The sequence below is a fragment of the Amphimedon queenslandica genome, unplaced genomic scaffold, assembly GCF_000090795.2.
Source record: "Amphimedon queenslandica unplaced genomic scaffold, v1.1 AMPQUscaffold_13198, whole genome shotgun sequence".
NCBI lineage: Eukaryota > Metazoa > Porifera > Demospongiae > Haplosclerida > Niphatidae > Amphimedon > Amphimedon queenslandica.
This window is the reverse complement of record NW_003546566.1, coordinates 23,416-41,775: the sequence shown is the minus strand read 5'-3', so window position 1 is coordinate 41,775 and position 18,360 is coordinate 23,416. Positions and strand designations below refer to the sequence as shown.

Sequence of the window (18,360 nt, the reverse complement as noted above, 5' to 3'; positions counted from 1 at the left end):
ATTATATAACATGAAAATTGCTTAGTATTGGCAACTATAACAAATTCAATTACCACCCAAATAGTTAATGCCTTTCTGAACTAAAACCCCCTTACCCAGCAAGATCCACAAGCTCCTTGATCTCTAACAGTACCAATGGTAGGACAGTCGGGCCACTTCTGACGCGCATCAAAAGTATCTGGAATTACAGCAGGTACCTCAATCTCTTTCACTGGCAGTGTAGGGCCACCATGGAGCAGTGTCCCGCACAGAGAGCGGACATAGTTCTCGGTCACTCCCTCGAAACGCTTGCTGCTTGGAGTTGCCCTCCATGTTGTCTGTAGTGAGTTGACACGTTCAGCAATGCTTCTCATGCTCTCGGCGTAAGAGAGGACGGGATCATAAGGAACTGAGAATACAACAGGAAGGATGAACAAAACGACAGCTAGAAAGACCTTCATCTTGTGGAGAAGAGGAAAATACTCGGGAGAATAACTAAGCACGAGGAATTTGAAATTTTTGCTAAGTTGCTAACCAGCCCCACCCATGTGAGAAGGCGTGGCTAAAATAAAAAATTACATAATGGCAGTTCATTTGTCAAGAAGGTTGAACAAGGTCCTGAAAAACTGGCCCATAGACAGTTCTCGGAAAGGAAGGGACCTAGGTGAATACTTGCATCAAGAGTACAGGCTCACATTTGAAAAATTGCTCTCAGAAGATGTAAGGGATTGCCTATTAAAATTTTAAAATAATATTATATTATATTATAATCAAATTTTTGTATGCACCCTCTCCATGTACATAGATAGAAGTGGCTAAAAATTCACTCCAGAGTTTAGAAAATCTCAATAATAATTGTTATTGGAATCGATATCCTCGAAAGCATAATCATGGTTTTATCGGTGACATAGTAGCAAAAAATCCATGGATACTGTCAAATGGTAAGGAGGCTTGTTAATTTTATAATTATAATTTTTGAGCAATTTCTTTAAAAAATGCAAACTTGATTGGAATCAGCTCAAACTTGACATAAGAAACATGTACATGTACTAATGTATAAAAGAATTATTAATTTTAATAAAATTTTCTCCCAGTCAATACCCAGTCTAAAGCTCATCATCTACTGTAAGTACTATTCAACTTTGTGGTTACTTTGATCTTATGGCAATTCTGTTGCCTGAAACAGAAGTCAGGCAACAGAGTTGACAGCACATCAAAGTAACCACAAAGTTGCTTTCAACGAAGTTGAATAGTGGATGCTGGGCTTAATGTTGTATTGTGTCTAGTTGTATCCTTTTTTTAGAAAACATGAAACAGATGAATGTCTCATCAATGTCATTGTGGCAAAGATTTAAAGCAAGCTTTAATAAATGACATATCCATCACTCATTGCTATCATTATGTAAAACACACAGTTATTATTATTATGTTGTTGTTGTTTTGTTACAATTTTAATTAAACAAACATTGACTTTTCACACATAATCACACTGATTTGTCATGAAATATTACAGAGAGAGAGAGAGAGGAAGAGAGACAAGAATATATGATATAAAATAGGAGTAGACAAAATTTAATCACAAGTCAGGGGGGGAAGGGGCTCGAATAACTTGATAAGTTTTGATAAAATTTATAATAAAAACTTGTGAAATGACTAATAATAGACTATTGAGCCTAAAAAAAGAGAAAATATTAATTTTATTTCATCTCTCCCAACGTCGGTCATACTTGTAGATTGTTGTATGCCGATTCCGCAAGTTGTGATATCTCTGTGTTATATTTTTTTGATTTTAGTTCAATGATTTTATCAATCAGTACAGACTTCCTTAGCAATGCTCTTGTACTCTTACCTAACAATGTACAATCATTTTAGTAAATAATGAATTGGTATTGTCAATAGAATTTTATTTGATAAAATTTATAATACACTACATGCAACAATGCCCTTATATAGTAATTTTGGAGGAACGGGTTTTAAAACATATACCAACTTTTAAAAACAAAGCCCTGTTTTATTAACTTCTACGGGTACTTTTAGTAACAATTACATTATACATGTACAGTGTTCCCATTCATTCCCTGTGCTGTGTCTCTTACTTCCATTAGAGAACTGTGCTATGACCCATAGTGCCAAGTGTATAAACGAAGAGTCGTTCTGATCGAGTAGCTTTAGCATACAGTCAATAGCTGATGGCTCCTCATTCAGTAACACAGAGTGATACTCCTCTACAAAACAAATCAATACACAATAGATGATTATGAATGTACATGCTCCATCTATTCATGATTCTAATGAATTTAAAATGTATATGTACATGTATACATGTACATGTACACATACATGTACATGTACATATGAAAATACCAGTACATATAGACAGTACATAAGCATGATATTGTGGGATAAATACATGTACATGTACCATGATGTGCATATGTCACGTACATGTATATTGATATGAAATGTGTACATAATTATCATCATCATACAATGTATTGATAGCATTAATAAATGTACAAAGAGAGAGGAAGGAATTAATCATAAGTTAATTACCATTCATTGCCAGGTGCCCTATGATCCCTGCACAGTTATACTGTACCTCTCTGTGAGGGGAGTCAGTTAGTTTGAGTAGGACCTTGTGAAAGTCGCCATTGTACAGTGACATCAATTGCTTGCGTGCAATACCTTGAAGAGAGAGAGAGAGGGAGATGAAGGGTAGGAATATAGTATAGTACATACATTGCATACATACATGTACAATGTACACACAGAGGGAACTGAAAAGCATGCTCCATGAGTTCACAAGCCTCTAATAGCATGCATGTATGGATTTTGGAGTGATTCCATTTTGATTGGAATCTGCTCAAAATTTTTACAGAACATAAGTACGTGTACATATCTAGATGTACATTAGAAAATGTAATAATAATGGGGCATTTTGGAGCCAATTTTTTGAAAACAATATGGGCTACATAGTACATAGATGTACAGCCTTGGGTATTTTTCATAAATTAGCCTGTTTTTTAAATTGCTCATAACTCGAAAAATATTTGTCGGAATCAACTCAAACTTTCTAAATAGCATAAAGATATCAATATGTATCAGAAAATGTAATAAAAATTTGGGGTGATTTTGGAGCCATTTTTGAGAAAAAACCATGGGCTATAGCCTTGGGTATTTTTCATAAATTAGCCCATTTTTTAAATTGTTCATAACTCGAAAAATATTTGTCGGAATCAGCTCAAATTTTCTACATAGCACAAGGGCATTAATATGTATCAGAAAATGTAATAAAAATTTGGGATGATTTTGGAGCCATTTTTTGGAAAAAACCATGGGCTATAGCCTTGGGTATTTTTTAAAATTGGCCCATTTTTTAAAATTGCTCATAACTCAAAAAATATTTGTCGGAATCAGCTCAAACTTTCTACATAGCATAAAGGTATCAATATGTATCAGAAAATGTAATAAAAATATGGGGTAATTTTGGAGCCATTTTTGAGAAAAAACCATGGGCTATAGCCTTGGGTATTTTTCAAGAATTAGCCCGTTTTTTAAATTGCTCATAACTCAAAAAATATTTGTCGGAATCAGCTCAAACTTTCTATATAGCACAAGGGCATTAATATGTATCAAAAAATGTAATAAAAATTTGGCGTGATTTTTGAGCCATTTTTTAGAAAAAACCATGGGCTATAGCCTTGGGTATTTTCATAAATTAGCTCATTTTAAAAATTGCTCATAGCTCAAAAAATATTAGTCAAAATCAGCTCAAACTTTCTACATAGCATAAGGACATCAATATGTATCAGAAAATGTAATAAAAATTAAGGGTGATTTTGGAGCCATTTTTTGGAAAAAAACCATGGGCTATAGCCTTGGGTATTTTTCAAAAATTAGCCCATTTTTTAAATTGCCCATAACTCGAAAATTATTTGTCGAAATCAGCTCAAACTTTCTACATAGTATAAAATGTAATAAAAATTGGGGGTAATTTTGGAACCATTTTTTGAAAAAATAAATAAATAAAGGACAACACAACATTATACACTCCATTTCACTGCCTCCTTTCTCACTATTTGATACCAGCACCCCCATAGCAGCTGATATTTCAGACAAAACGTCACCAGGAACATGTTTAGAGTCTCTTAATCTCTCGGCTAGTGCAGTGAGACAACCAGCTTCAATTATAGCCTTAACAAGAAGACAATAATAATAATAATAATAATAATAATAATAATGAAAATAATAATATTAATAATAACAATGGAGGTGGATGGCCTTATTTCTCCTCTTTTTGCTGTCCTCCTTTCTCTCATTGATATTATTTTAATAATAATAATAATAATAATAATAATAATAATAATAATAAACATACAACATGTTGCTCCTCAGCTGCAAGGTTACGTATGGTACCAGCTGCATGACACTGTATCTCAGACTGCTCCTGTAGCGATAGTAACCTTGAGAGCTCCACCAGTGCTCCACTTTTAACAATATGTATCTAAAGGAGGGAGGAGAGGGTGGGGAAATCTTTAGAAGAGACACTAAAGTTATCAAGAGATCACTACAGATTCTAATGTTATTATTAAACAAAACAAATACTAGCACCATATTATAACAGATATTACAAGTCAAACTTTGCATTACTGTACTATAAATACATTAATAATTATTACTATAATTTATTGGAAGTAGAGAGATATGTGTAAGAAATACACTTAAGAGTACAGAGAAAATTAGAGAAGTAGAAAAAAGATAGTTCTTTACGCATTACTTCATTTCCTTTCATAATTGATAAGTTTCTGAGAGCAGCAACTGCAGCAGTCACTGTATCAGTGTCACCGCTCCAGAGTAATGGCACTAATGCATCCAGCCCACCACACTCAACTATCTTATCCTGATTCTCCTCTATATATAATAACAATAACATGAACATTTATGGTATCTGTGTCTGTTTACCATCAGATGCTAAGTTCCTAATGGCTAAACAAGCTTGACAGCAAACCTGAGTCAGAGGAAAAAGGAGGAAGAAAGAAAGAAAAGGAGAGAAAGTCAGAGAGAGAGAGAGAGAGAGAGACGTTAATTTCGGGGTCAATTTAAAACCTATTGACTCAGAGACATAATACAATGACAGTTTAGTGTATCATGTTGTAGCATGCACTGTGTAGTTGTAACTATGGGAACAAGACATGTCTCTATAGTTCAGGGCTGCTACTAGCTCAAAGCATGTGACATAGGTGACAAACACCCAATCAAAAGAAAGGGGAGGGTTAGCTCATTAGTCTAATAGCATAAAATAGATACACAAAGACTTATTCAGTCAGTTAAAGGAGCTTCTCTCATTCACTCTCTCTCTCAGGACTTTCTCTCTCTCAGGAAACTGTCAGGGCTCTTTACCTATTCCTTTACATCTCCCTCTCTCTCTCTCTCCCCCTCTCTTCAATCTTTCAAGATGGCTACAAGAAAAACCAAGGATGCTGCTCCAGCCACAAAGCAGCCAGGAGTTGGAAGAAAGGGAAAAGACAAACAACCAGTGAAGCCACTACAAGAGAAAGACCAGCTCATCCGTCAGCCACTAGCCAGTACCCATAACTCAAAAACTGACGAGACACAAAAACCAGCTGTAAAAAAAGAACTAAAACCCACCACCACCACCACTACTGCTGCCTCAGCCTGTTCTCTGTCAGCAGTACCCGCTCTTCTTCCTATGAAAGCTAAGGAGCCCAGTCTGTCTATTGCTAGTGCCATTAAAGGAGAAGCACTAGAAAAGGCTCTTATGCTACCAGTAGACATTAAAGACAGTGAAGATCCTTTCTGCTGTACGGAGTACGTTAATGACATACACATGTATATGATGGCCAGTGAGCAGAAACCGTGTTACGCCATTTCAGAGCGTTCGATTGTCGATCAGTCTTTCCCATTTACGAGCGATCACAGAAGTATTCTGATCGATTGGCTGATACAGGTGCATCTGAAGTTCCAGCTTCTACAGGAAACGCTCTATATAGCAGTGGATATATTGGATCGCTATCTTGATGTAAGTTGAGAGAGAGAGGGGGGGGGGAAGAGAGAAATGGAGGGAAGGACAGAGAGAAGAGATGGAGAGAATTCTTAGCCATTATCCAATAATCAGTGTGATCTTTTAGCTGCTTAATATTTCATTATAATTCATTTCCCACCCAATTAGATAAAGAAAGTGACCAAGGACCAGCTACAACTAACAGGAGTCACCTCAATGTTCCTAGCCAGCAAATACGAAGAGATATACCCTCCAAGCATATTAGACTTCACATACATTTGCGCCGAAACGTACGACGATGAACAAATGAGAGACATGGAGAGGAACATACTAGTGTCCTTAAGCTACGACCTCAACAAACCATTCACTATACAGTTCCTACGTCGCTACTCCAAAATCACCAAAGCCTCAAATAAAGAGCACAATTTGGCTAAGTACATATTAGAACTATCTCTCCTTGATTGGAAACTCTCAACTATCAGACCTTCAATGAAAGCAGCAGCAGCTCTCCTCCTGGCAAAGACAACGCTTAGTCATAAAGAGGTTGATTGCAGTGTCCTTCTTGAATATACTCAATTCAAGTTTGATGATTTAAGGGATGTCATGTATCGATTAAAATGCTGCCTTCATCATTATCACAGGCACAGTTTGAACACTGTGAGGAGGAAGTACGAGAATATGAAGTACCTGGAGATAGCCAAAGTGGAAGAATTGAAGAGGCGACTGCCAGGCCAGTCATCTCAATGACTCAAGAAGCTACTTTACTCAATAATTCTAAATTACCTTGATCTGTGAATAATCTGTTATTCCTAACTCATCTAATCACTGTATCACTTATTTACGAATTCATTTATTCCAACATTATTGAATTACAATTTTACCATTATGATGATTAAGTTACATAGATATACATGTACATATATAAAGGTGGACCTTTTCTGATAGTGATTTCATTAGCGATATGAGAACTTTGATGACTTTCCCATCACTGTACCTAATGATTACCTGTCTGTGTTCACCTAAAGTGGAAAGTAGAAAGACAAGAAAAATAATTACAAGCAACAATGATAATTTTTTTGAAAAAAAAACAGTTTTAAAAAAGTCGGAGGGATTAAGCTCTTACCGCTCACGGCAATATTACTGAGAGCAGCTGCACAATAAAACTGAACGTCAATGTCTTGAGACTCTAACAATTTAATGAATACAGCAACAGCTCCAGACTGAACCAAATCCTGTCTGTTAGACTCTGGAATAAAATAAAATGATACATACATGTACATGTAGTTAGGTATCTATGTACCATGCTTAAATCATGCAATGATTATAACTCTCTACCTCCCTCCCTTTCCCCTCTTTCTTCTTTTCCTCTTTCCTTCTCTCACTCTCTTCCTTCCTCCCTCTTTCTCTCTCTCTCCCCCTCTCTCCTTCCCTCCCTCTTTCTCTCTCTCTCCCCCCCTCTCTCTCTCTCGCTCTCTTTCTCTCTCTCGTACCAACGTGAGTAAGGTTCAAGAGTGCTCCGGCTGCATTCCTCTGAACCTTAGGGTCTCTCACATGAGCCAGTTTCAGTAGAGGAGGTATAGCTCCCTGGACTACAATCTCTCTCTTATTTGATTCGGTTGTGGCTAGTGTAGTGATGCAACCGCATGTATTGCACTGGACCTCGGGGTCTTGAGAATTGAGTAAGATAATGAGAGAGGAGAGAGCACCAGCTCGTACTATTGTATTCTTATTTTCAACTACATAAATAATAATAATAATAATAATAATAATTGTTTTCTTTTGTTTGTTTTCTTAGCTAGTTTTTTTTTCTTATTTTTTCATGTTTCCCTTTTGTTTTTCTGTTGTCTCCTCTGGGATCTCCCTCTTTCCCCTATTCTTTTCTTCTAGTTATTGTTTTTGTACATGTTCGTTATTTTTATTTTTATAATAATAATAATAATAATAATAATAATAATAATTCCCGTTCTAAGTGGAGAGGATTGGGATTTGAGGATGGTGGTGGACTCATTTCTCACTTTCATTGACCATATTGATATTAAATTATTTCTCAAAATAATCTAACTTAACTAGCTACATATATTATATTATCTAATTTTCCTTTATTTCTTTAAACTTTGTTTTTAACTTGTTTTGTCTTGTTTGTTGAATAATAATAATAATAATAATAATAATAATAATAATAATAATAATAATATATAAAATAATAATGCTCTCCCTCTGTTTGTTTTTGTGCTGCTATATTAATTTTATAATAATAATTATAATAACAAATACATAGGAAGTGCACCTGTACATTAATAATAATAATAATAATAATAATAATAATAATAATAATAATAACTATTATTATTATTATTATTATTATACTTACCAGGTCCTTTCAGAGCTAAATTACTTATAGCCAGAGATGATGCTTTCTGAATACCAATATCAGGTGAAAGAAGAAGTTGGATTATAGGCTCCAGGAATTGTATGGTCACTGGATCTGACCCTTTAAAAAGAAAGAGAGGTGGGGAGAAAGAGGAGAAGGGGAAGAAAGGACAGAGAGAGAGAGAGAGAGGGGGGGGAGAGGAGGGGAAGAGAGAGGGAAAAGGAAAGAGAGAAATGAAAGAAGGAACAAAGGACAAAGGAAAAAGAGATAGTCAGAGAGAGAGGGGAAAAGGAAATAAAACAAGTTAAATGCACCATATACAGCTGGTAGTACATAGGATAGTCGACTCGGTCAGTTTCCACTTTCAACGGCATAACAAATTCGACTGTATCACATGAGCAAAATAAACATAATCTCTCATGCTTATTATTCTAATGCAAATGTACGCAACACATTCATTCGTGCGCTTGCCATGTAAACAGGCTAAATCATCCATAGCAGTTTACAGAATACAATTGTTATTTGTTGTGTCTATGGGACATCTTTCTCTATTGTTGGCATCAACTATTAGTTTGTTCTATAACACTATCGAGAATTCTCTTTGTAATAATACTAATGATGATGATGATGATGAACTTTGCAAAGGATAAAAAAATACTCGTTTATATATAAAGGGATTATGGCCCAGTACGTAGTACACGCATTCCTTTGTTCCCAATTCCCTTTCCTCTCTCTCTCTCTTTTACTAACAATTTTCACTCAGTTCTGAATAGCAGAGTGCAGCTGATTTCTGTAGTTCAACATTGTCAGAATATGCTAGTGTCCTGAGTGATTCTAGTCTATCAGTGCTGAGTCTACGGGCGGCAGGAGAGGAGTCTAAAAGAAGAGAAAAGTGTTACAATGAAGACCAGTCTGTGTACCAGAATCAAGGAATTTAAGTATAGCATTGACTGCTTCTCTCTCTGTCTCTTTCAGGAGCGGCTCTGTCGTCCCAAAGCCATAAGCACTAACAATGTGAGCTCTCCTGCTTGACTGTAGGCTACAACAGCAAGCTCCCATCTCCTGAACAATTCACAAAAACATTATACAGAGATGAATACAACACCACACAACAGCAGAAAGGAAAGGCAATTAATTAATTAGCCAAAATTAAATAGCCCCGCCTTCAATTTATAATGAGAAGGTGTGGTTTATAAATAAAATGGCAGCCTAGGCTTTAAAAAATTTTTCACTTTCTAAAATGTATTAGACAGACAATAAGCATAACTTTCACTCAACTAAGAGTCATTTTAACTCTAGAAATAAATTTTGCTTTATTATAAAGACTTTTAAATGCACAAAATTATAGGATTCAGCTCAGCAGCAGTTCAGTTCAGCCACACCTTTTCTTTACAGCTCACCACACGTGCATTCACTTTTGTTTATGGCGAGTTACTGATTACTTAGAACTAGAAGGCACTAGCTGTAATGACCAGTGCTTATAGAGCAAGGAGTCCTATCAGAGAGAACAAGACTCACTCTTCCTCATCTTTTGGTGGGAGGAGAGAGAACTGGAGGCTGAGGTATAATTTTTAATTTAAACCTAATGTTGGAATCAGCAGAAAATGTATATACATAATTATAACAAAAATTAGTCCATGCTTTTTTTCAAAACTTGTTAGTTTTTAAGAAGTGCTTAACCTCAGAATTCGAGCTCGGAATCAACTCAAACTTTTCTACACAGCATGAGGACATCAATGTGTATCAAAAAATGTATTAAAAGTTTGGGGGGATTTTGAAGCCATTTTTTTGAAAAAACCTATAGTCCATGCTTTTTTAAAGATTGACTCCCAAATTACTCTTAAAATTTCTTTAATTTTCAATACATATTTATATTACTGACATCCTTAATGTAGACAATTTGAGCTAATTCCAACAACAAATTTTAGAATTTTATATTTCACTAATTCATCTCTCTTTCTCTCTCTTAGGCAAGAGAGGCCGAATTTGCGCGATGATAGTTTTATGAGGCCAAGAGGAGGGCATTATAGAGGAGGAGAGAGGGAGAGAGGACCCTACAGAGGAGGGAGACAGAACTGGAGGGAGCGGAGCAGGTCAGAGAGCGAGACCTACAGAGAAAGAGGCAGGAGGGAATGGAGAGGAGGAGACAATCCTGAGCAGGAGCAGAATCAAGAGAATGATGCTCGTATCAGTGATGATTTGGCGGGCGATCAGCCGGGAAGAGGAGGTCAGGGTGGGAGGTACAGGAGGAGGCAAAGCTCAGAAGCTGAGACTGAGTCTATCAATAGACCATTAGTTCTTAATCCAACTGACGTACCCAGAGCTGAGAGATACTTCACTGTAAGTTTGCTCATATACAATTATACAAATTTTAATTATACATATCATACATCAGGTAAATAAATACTGGCATATTATAAATAATACAACAGTCATCAATATTCATTCCTTGCCAATAAATAATCTTTTACAATATTTTCACAATAAGATGTGTATAATTTTATTTTTGTTTTAGCATTAATTCCTTGCCAATAAATTATTAATAATCTCGTACAGTATTTTTATTAATTTTATTTTCATCTTTAGCACGATGATAGATTAACTGCTCCCACTCGTCGTCCAAGGTCTGTGACCACACCCACAAAGTGGGGACACGACGGATTTGAGAAGATGAACCCGACATCTAAACCAACCTACCAGCCGAATCGACGGACAAGGATTGACTCCACTCCCTTAAAGTGGGACCACGACATGTTTGAGAAGATCAAACAGGAAGATGAAAAGGAGCAGATGGAGGTCACACCCCCTCCAGAGCATGGCTCAGAGATACCAAGAACAAGGTAAGCTTTACTGTACAGTGTTTTGTCGGGCAAGAATTTTGTCATCATACAATCCATAAGAATGTGGAAAATTTTGTTCATCAAAAACACACTGACAAAGTTTTTGCCCAACAAAAAATTTAGGGCTGTCGGTATTGGACAATCCTTTTTTTTGTAATTTTTAGGTCTGTTATTACTGTGCCAAACACTCGTGAGAGTATTGTATTTAATGAAGAAGGAGATGGAGTAGAGTGAAGGCAATTTATGAGTGACATTTTGAATGTATCTACTCGAAAACCTTATCACCTTCTTTCTTCACATGCACGATTACATTAAATTTTACAAAAATGTAAAACCTTTATCTTGAACCCTCAACATAGCATGATTCTCTAGCCAGTAACCATCTCTCTCTCTCATTTCTGTATGTGTTTCATAGCTTCCTTCACTGATAGTTCAGAGAGTGTTCCTTCATTCTCTCTCACAAACTTCCTCACTGCCTCGGGACTGGATCTAGCATACTGTCTCAGACTCCAACCTATCGCCTTTCGAATGAAGAACTCTTCCTCGTGTCCTCTACTCAGACAATATCTAAAGAGTCTCTCTTCGTCTGTCTTCTCTTTGAAATTGAGTTGGTGTAAAATGGCTGACCTCCGTAGCCACATATTATCATCTTCAATCCATTCGTCTACTATTGGTAGTGTTATGCGTGGCGATGTCTTAACCAAGTGACCTAAAGCTGGGGATATTGTGAATGTCATTTCAGACTGATAACAACCTGTTGGGGTCTTACCATTACTTGACAATAAATCCACAGTGTCCCACCAGCCTTTAGTAGAGAGGAGGTGTTTGAGACACATCATGGATTCACGGACATCTTCATCTCTTTCTCCTTTTAAAATGGCTTTGTTCTCCGATGCAAGGTCACAGCCAAACGATTGAAAATCTCTCACATCTTCGTCCCAGAGTGCATACAATGTGCTCAGTAGTGTTTCTATAGGATTATAAAACAAGGGTATAAAAACAACACCATAAAGCTGGTGATTTTGAAGGGGAAATTATTTTGGCCAATTTTCAAAATAAGACTTAATAGCCATTTTGAACCATTGGAAATATGCCAAATTAAAACCCACAAAATTATGTGCCAAAAATTTGCAGCATTCATCAAAATTTTACTCCTCCTATGTGCCTAGTTATTGTAAATTTTTTACTAGCAAACTGACTTCTGTTCTTCAGTTCGTTCTTATACCTCCCGTTCCACTGTTTCTGGATCCTTCGTCTCTCCGAAGCATTGAAACCGTAAAACTTAAACTTGAAACGAAAGTACTTCTCCATTTGAAGCGCATATGCTGAATATTTCTTTTTATCCTTTGAAACCTCCCCCTCTAACATTAAAGAGAATTCCTTCACCAACTGACGTCCCCTGGCCATATCATCAGGAGTGAGGGAGGTGGGCGGGGCCACTGGTTCAGGAACTGGAACAGAAGTGGATGGTACTTCCTCTGCTTGATGAGGGGTTGGGGTTGCCTTTGACTTTCTTTTCTTGGTTTTGGGCATAATGTAAAGAAGCACACCTTCAAATATTTTAATTAAAAATGGAAAGAGGTGTGATTATGTAGTTAATTAAATAATAATAATAATAATAATAATAACAAGTCTATATTCTCTTGGTTCCACATTCACAGCAGTATTTCGCCTGGGGGACTGGGAACCTGCTCCCACACTCGTAACAAAACTTTGAAAGAGGTAGACCGTGTTCATTGAGGAAGGTCCCAACCTGCTTGACTGGTTTAACTGGTTTTGATACATGTACTTCGGGATTGTAATCTGCTGCCATTGCTAGACCACCAAATGGAGATCGACTAGAGAGAGAGGCATTATGTTATTAATCAAATGCAATCAAAATTAGATTTTTTAATTTTGAAGTTGAACTACAATATTGCTTATCAGCTCATGAAACATGCTCATGCTGTTTAGCTCACTTAGCATGCTTTATGGTTGAAAAACTCTAGACTTAAAAGTTATAATGACTTACTTCTTACTGCCATTTGTTATCTGTTCCTTATAAACTGCTATCCCACTGGTTAACTTGTCTCTAGCATAAGAGGAGTAGTTCTCTTCATCTCCTGGGACAAAAGCTTCTCCACTATCAAAAATCGATGGACTGTTGGGCCGATTGAGTTTCTCCTTTGAGCCACTACTACCGGTAAGAGCATTGCTGTATCCATTACCACTACTACTGGTAAGAGCATTATTGTATCCATTGCCACTACTACTGGTAATGGCATTACTGTATCCATTGCCACTGAATCCATCAATGCTTCCTTCATTTATGACAAACATTTCTCTCCCGCCACCAAAACCTCTTCCAGTCTTGTGCTTTATATCAAGTTTGTCCTTATTGCTAGTAGAGCTAATACTGGTTCTGCCTTTACTGTAACTATTAGCAGTGCTACTGCTCTCAGTAGCACTCTGACTGCCCACTAGCCCTCCTATCACATATTTTCTTTCCTGGTGGCTGCTGCTATAAGTCTCCTGCTGTTCATGATGATCTGTACTGCTCTTTCTCCCTCCTCCTCCTCCTTCATCCGAGGAGTGATCAGAATACTCTAGTGCAGCAAAGAGTCTTCTTGATGCAGAGTTGTGAGTTTTTGCTTTTGTCTGAGACTGAGAACTTCCTCCTCCTCCTCCTCCTCCTCCTGTACCATTGCTTGACTTACCATCAAATAAAGATGGCTGTGGTACTCGTGACATTCGACTGAATGATGTAGCTCGTACAGATGAGCTATCCTTAGTACCTGATAATGCTTTTCTGCTACTGGCCTGCCACTTGCTATCTTGTTTAGCAGTAGATGATGATGACGATGATACAGATCTCTCTATCCTCCTGTCTGTGTCCTTCTCAGGATTATAAAGTGGTTTAGTGAATGTGTACGTGTCGCCAAAGTTTGTGTTTTGTCTCACAATCGCGGCCCCTGGGGGTGCCCGGTTGTTACAGTCTGATGAATTGGGTGTGGCTTTCTTTTTTAAAGCGGGAGGCTTGTACTGATGAAAAGGAGAGAGAGAGAGAGAAAGGAAGAAGTAAATCTATGTGACTCTTTTTTCTTTTTACAAAAACCATTTCAAATAGTACACATCATTAACGCAATAATTGCATTTACATGTACCATACAAGATGATTTATTAGTGAGAGTAATATTTCACAAATTTGCCTGTGGAAAGTCAATGGTGGATTGCCAAATTTTGTGCCACGTGCCAGATTGAAACAAAATGGCAGATTTTATATTGGCGAGTTCTTCATAGGACCACCAATCGCCAATATTAATTATTTACCAATAAATCATCTTGTACGGTATTTTAAAATACTTAGTACTGATTAAATAATAAAATACCATACATGTATAATATGTGTACATGCATATGATTGGCTCACATGTGTTCTCTTGTGAAGTGAGTCCTTAGCCTTAGGGTCCACGGTCCCTGGTGTCTTATTCACCTTACTGGCCTGCTGCTTGCAGAATGGGATGTGTCTCTCTGCAGTGCTGGGCTCAAAGTGTCTCTGACAATAGTTACACTGAACATAATCAGGATTAGGGGCAGAAGGGACTGGAGCTGGTAACGGACCACCTTTTAATAAATAAAATAATAATAATAATGATAAGTATTAATAATGATTTATTAATGCAATGAGAACTGATATTAATAATGTACATGTACAATTGTACATGCATTTTTAATAGTAACAAAAATTGTTTCAGTGGGTGTATTGGGTCATTAATTAGAACTTACCGCTCTTTGCGACCTCGTTAAATTGTCTTGCCATTCTAACAGTCTGGATAAAGTCCTCATGTTTCTTTCTCCAAGACAGCGTTTTCTGACGGCCAGGGTTAGGCGGTGTCGATGAAGGCGGGGCCTTGAGAGAGGACTTGTAATATTGCTCCATGTCTGTTCCTATTATTCTCTGTCTTCTTGAGTCAAAGACCTTCCTGGGCTTGTTCTGAACCTTTTGGCATATGGGCTGGTGACGAGCCTTCACAGAACAAAGGATAAGTAGAGCATAACCTTTATACACTTACTAGGGCGTCTGTGTTGAAGGATCTTCCACAGTTGACGCATGGCTCCATGACGGTTCCCTTTCCCTCTTCTTCCCGCTCTTTAATTAGAAAACATTCAAAGTTTATTATTATTCAAGTAGCCATGACAACAGAAAAACCAACAGTATTAAAATGGCGGGTAATGTTCACGTGACCCACGTGCTACAACGTGGAAGCAAAAAATACTGAAAATCAGAGAACTAAAAATTGTCATAATGACAGAAGATGTATCCTTGGGTTATTCTTCTTCTCTACCCACAGATGAGGCTGGTGTAAGTGATGTAGACCCTACTGCTGGGAAAGTGTTGGAATCATCATCAGCAGCAGTGTCTCTTTTCACTGAATGCCGTATGATGAAGTACAGGAACAAGTTTTTTGAGGTAACGCAAAAAGATTATAATTTTGTGTACAGTCACTGAATACCGACCGGTATCTAATAGTTTGTGGATGGAGTTATTTTTTTATAATTAATAAGTTAGTCAGGTGGAACCTCACCACTGATTATATATATATATATATATATTAATTATTTATTATTTTATTTATTATTTTTTAGCTCATTGAGGAACTAAGACTAAGAAGAGTGAGCATAATGTCTGATCGTTGCTTGAAAAGCTCTTTTTGTTAATTTTGTAGGATGTTAATGATCAAAATGAGAAGAAACTGTGTGAACTTTTATTCTTAAAGCACAAGCTGACACAAGATATTGTAAGTATCAACATTTGTATGTAGCAGATTGCAGTATGAATTGTAGACATATAGTAGGAAGTTTGAATAAAATTTGACAAATTTCCTGATTTTAGAGCCATTCTTCTAAATGAAGCCCACCATTTTCAATTTTGTGCATGCTCTATCACAAATTAAAGCTATAAAATGATTACGATCATTCATTCTAATCCTAACATATAGTATTATAGCAGTACTGTATAGTATCACTGAGTGGGTTGTGTTTGTGAGCAGAGTACAGTAGCCTATAGTTTTGACTGTTAATGAAATATTTCAAATGACATGCTTAATGGAGTGCATTGTGCTGATCTTGCATACACACATGTTGAATGTGTTTATGTATTTGTCTGGCTACTGTGTATCCTGTGGCCTGATTGAGTTAAGGGAACTCGAAGGCATGCGCCTCCTGGGAGTTTATTAGGGACCAGATGGCAATAACAAGTCTTATTTATCCCTTGTTATGCTTTGTGTATATGAGTCTGCATGGCTGCTATTGTGTATACACTGCACAGCTTGAATTCTTAGTAGAATAGAAAGGCATGCATGCAGTCATAAAGCATATATGAATAAAATGCTTGTTTTGCATTTTGCATAGTCTCATACCTGCAAGGCAGCTATGGAATTCTTAAGGGAATATAGAGGCATTTAGTCTGACAGGTCATTTATAATCATGTTGGATAGTAGCCATACCATAATAGGGCAAATTTGATATCTTGCTAGTGCTAATAGAGTTTGTAAACATAGTCAATGGAATTCAATTTATATGATCATAGTCAAAGAAGGTGTGGGACAAATAAGATTCAATGCTACACTAAAGTGCTAGCCGGCATTATTACTGCAGGAAGAGAGTAGGGAAGAAGCAGCTATATATATATACTGTAGGAGAAAGGACAGCAGTTGCCTTTACAAAGAAAGGAAGGATATTGCAGTACCACTGTTTAGTGAGAGCTAACTCAGAGACATCAAGAGCTTTATACTTTTGCTTTACAAGCTATAATAGTCTGTGAGATTCAAGAGGAGAAAAATGGCAGAAGAATTACAGATTGTTTTTACAAATGAATCAAGAAAGCAATTCAAAGCTGTTATTTTCCCTGATGACAGCGACATTGATGAGTCCTTCAGTCTAACTTGGCTAGTTTTTGACTCAAAGACTCAAAATGCTAGTCTACCTTCATTCTCATCGATTGGTTTTATATCTCAGCAATCAACTGTTGGGCCTGTACCAGCTCCCTCTGGCTCTTCATGGCTCCTTGTTAAGGAAGGAGAGACTCTAGTCCTCACTGAAGGTACATCACTTGCATTGTATGGGCCATTGTGCAGGCTATAATTATTGAATTAACTATATTCTTTCTTCTGTAGATGTGAAAGCTGATCAAGGAGACTTACAGGTCGATGAGCCCGGTATTGCTGAAGACTCTTCATCTCCCATTAAAATAACTAACACAGTCAAGAGCTCACTTGATGGCCATTTCATTTTATACAAAAGTGGTCGCCCTTTCTTTCGCTTTAATGTACCTCCTTTTGGAGGGAGTCTTACAATTCCTCCTAATCCATCGTCACTTTGTTTTGGACTCACAAAGGGTGAGGTGAAAGAAGGAGAAGTAGTCAAAGAAAAAGGGAAAATCTTTTCGCCTCTTGCCACACTTGAACTCTCTTACTTTTCAAGTGGTATCGATATCACTGTGACGGATAATCCAGCAGGACGCCCTCATGTTACTATTGAGAAATTACAATGAAGGAATAGCAAGAACATATGAAAGAATCATTAATTAATTTTACACTTAATAATGTCACAATTAGGATAGAAACATTCTGCACACATAATTAAATAGCAAACAAATAGCTAATCAATTTTTAATAAAAAAGCACAAATTAATATGTGCGGTTTTTTCATACCAATACATTGTAAGCTGTTCATTCACTTAAAGATCTTCATCCTCAATCTGTGCATGTCTTATTGATAATCTCCTTTCATTTTCATCTGGTGTATTGTCTTGCCACTCTTGATTATAAGATGTTGTCAATGGCCTCTCCACTACTGTTGATTCACGGACTATTTTGGACTTCTTCCTTCCTCTTATGGTTGAGTTATCATCTAATAATTCAAGGGCTGGTTCACGATAGTCTACTGACACTGAAATAGATCTCAGTAGAGGTTGTTCCAAAGGTCCTGCAACACTGCTCATTGTATCTTTGCGTTGTCTGAAGGGGATCCAATGTTTCATTCTGTCTTTGTGATTTTGAGGTATTTTGAGGCATAAAGCAAATAAGAATCCAAAAACTCCATACATAACTGGGAACAGTATCAGAATTCCTATGATAACTGATTGTATGCTGCTACTCTGGTATATA

General features: G+C 36.9%; 9 protein-coding genes across 9 annotated transcripts in view; 5 read left to right on the top strand and 4 right to left on the bottom strand.

Moving 5' to 3' along the window:
• Positions 1–464, bottom strand: part of LOC100634450 (cathepsin B-like) — a 2,235-nt gene extending 1,771 nt beyond the window's left edge. Inside the window, exon 1 of the mRNA XM_003388804.3 lies at positions 96–464. Coding sequence (XP_003388852.1) covers positions 96–440 — 345 coding nt within the window. The 5' untranslated portion in view covers positions 441–464. The remainder of the gene's footprint in view (positions 1–95) is intronic.
• An 81-nt stretch (positions 465–545) lies between these two features.
• Positions 546–1,463, top strand: LOC100633095 (ubiquinol-cytochrome-c reductase complex assembly factor 2-like). The gene is made up of 3 exons (XM_003388793.2): positions 546–699; positions 785–920; positions 1,283–1,463. The coding sequence occupies exons 1-3, from the start codon at positions 562–564 to the stop codon at positions 1,351–1,353; spliced, it is 345 nt and encodes a 114-aa protein (XP_003388841.1). The 5' UTR covers positions 546–561; the 3' UTR covers positions 1,354–1,463.
• On the bottom strand, positions 1,429–9,512 carry LOC100634327 (vacuolar protein 8-like). Its single transcript, XM_020000328.1, has 14 exons — positions 9,293–9,512; positions 9,123–9,248; positions 8,373–8,492; positions 7,492–7,737; positions 7,125–7,247; positions 6,935–7,020; positions 4,942–4,987; positions 4,757–4,890; positions 4,358–4,483; positions 4,056–4,173; positions 2,533–2,664; positions 2,076–2,204; positions 1,707–1,828; positions 1,429–1,652 (listed from the first exon to the last, which is right to left on the bottom strand). Exons 1-14 carry the CDS (start codon positions 9,429–9,431, stop codon positions 1,644–1,646), a joined length of 1,656 nt encoding a protein of 551 aa, XP_019855887.1. The 5' UTR covers positions 9,432–9,512; the 3' UTR covers positions 1,429–1,643.
• LOC105313864 (G2/mitotic-specific cyclin-B-like) lies at positions 5,034–6,887 on the top strand. Its single transcript, XM_011407625.2, has 2 exons — positions 5,034–6,019; positions 6,170–6,887. Exons 1-2 carry the CDS (start codon positions 5,435–5,437, stop codon positions 6,746–6,748), a joined length of 1,164 nt encoding a protein of 387 aa, XP_011405927.1. The 5' UTR covers positions 5,034–5,434; the 3' UTR covers positions 6,749–6,887.
• A 205-nt stretch (positions 9,513–9,717) lies between the features above and the next one.
• Positions 9,718–11,566, top strand: LOC105313862 (uncharacterized). The gene is made up of 4 exons (XM_011407623.2): positions 9,718–9,934; positions 10,343–10,712; positions 10,959–11,212; positions 11,377–11,566. The coding sequence occupies exons 1-4, from the start codon at positions 9,840–9,842 to the stop codon at positions 11,444–11,446; spliced, it is 789 nt and encodes a 262-aa protein (XP_011405925.1). The 5' UTR covers positions 9,718–9,839; the 3' UTR covers positions 11,447–11,566.
• LOC100634074 (zinc finger C2HC domain-containing protein 1A-like) lies at positions 11,529–15,354 on the bottom strand. The gene is made up of 7 exons (XM_003388801.3): positions 15,265–15,354; positions 14,978–15,218; positions 14,622–14,815; positions 13,224–14,233; positions 12,412–13,050; positions 11,982–12,182; positions 11,529–11,927 (listed from the first exon to the last, which is right to left on the bottom strand). The coding sequence occupies exons 1-5, from the start codon at positions 15,310–15,312 to the stop codon at positions 12,846–12,848; spliced, it is 1,698 nt and encodes a 565-aa protein (XP_003388849.1). The 5' UTR covers positions 15,313–15,354; the 3' UTR covers positions 11,529–11,927; positions 11,982–12,182; positions 12,412–12,845.
• LOC100634201 (uncharacterized) lies at positions 11,605–12,745 on the bottom strand. The gene is made up of 2 exons (XM_011407622.1): positions 12,412–12,745; positions 11,605–12,182 (listed from the first exon to the last, which is right to left on the bottom strand). The coding sequence occupies exons 1-2, from the start codon at positions 12,743–12,745 to the stop codon at positions 11,605–11,607; spliced, it is 912 nt and encodes a 303-aa protein (XP_011405924.1).
• A 77-nt stretch (positions 15,355–15,431) lies between the features above and the next one.
• Positions 15,432–18,360, top strand: part of LOC109584553 (coiled-coil domain-containing protein 73-like) — a 15,120-nt gene continuing 12,191 nt past the window's right edge. The window contains exons 1-3 of the mRNA XM_020000326.1: positions 15,432–15,662; positions 15,839–15,865; positions 15,919–15,990. Of these exons, the coding sequence (XP_019855885.1) occupies positions 15,498–15,662; positions 15,839–15,865; positions 15,919–15,990 (264 nt within the window). The 5' untranslated portion in view covers positions 15,432–15,497. The remainder of the gene's footprint in view (positions 15,663–15,838; positions 15,866–15,918; positions 15,991–18,360) is intronic.
• On the top strand, positions 16,741–17,871 carry LOC109584561 (uncharacterized). The gene is made up of 2 exons (XM_020000340.1): positions 16,741–17,294; positions 17,368–17,871. Exons 1-2 carry the CDS (start codon positions 17,033–17,035, stop codon positions 17,742–17,744), a joined length of 639 nt encoding a protein of 212 aa, XP_019855899.1. The 5' UTR covers positions 16,741–17,032; the 3' UTR covers positions 17,745–17,871.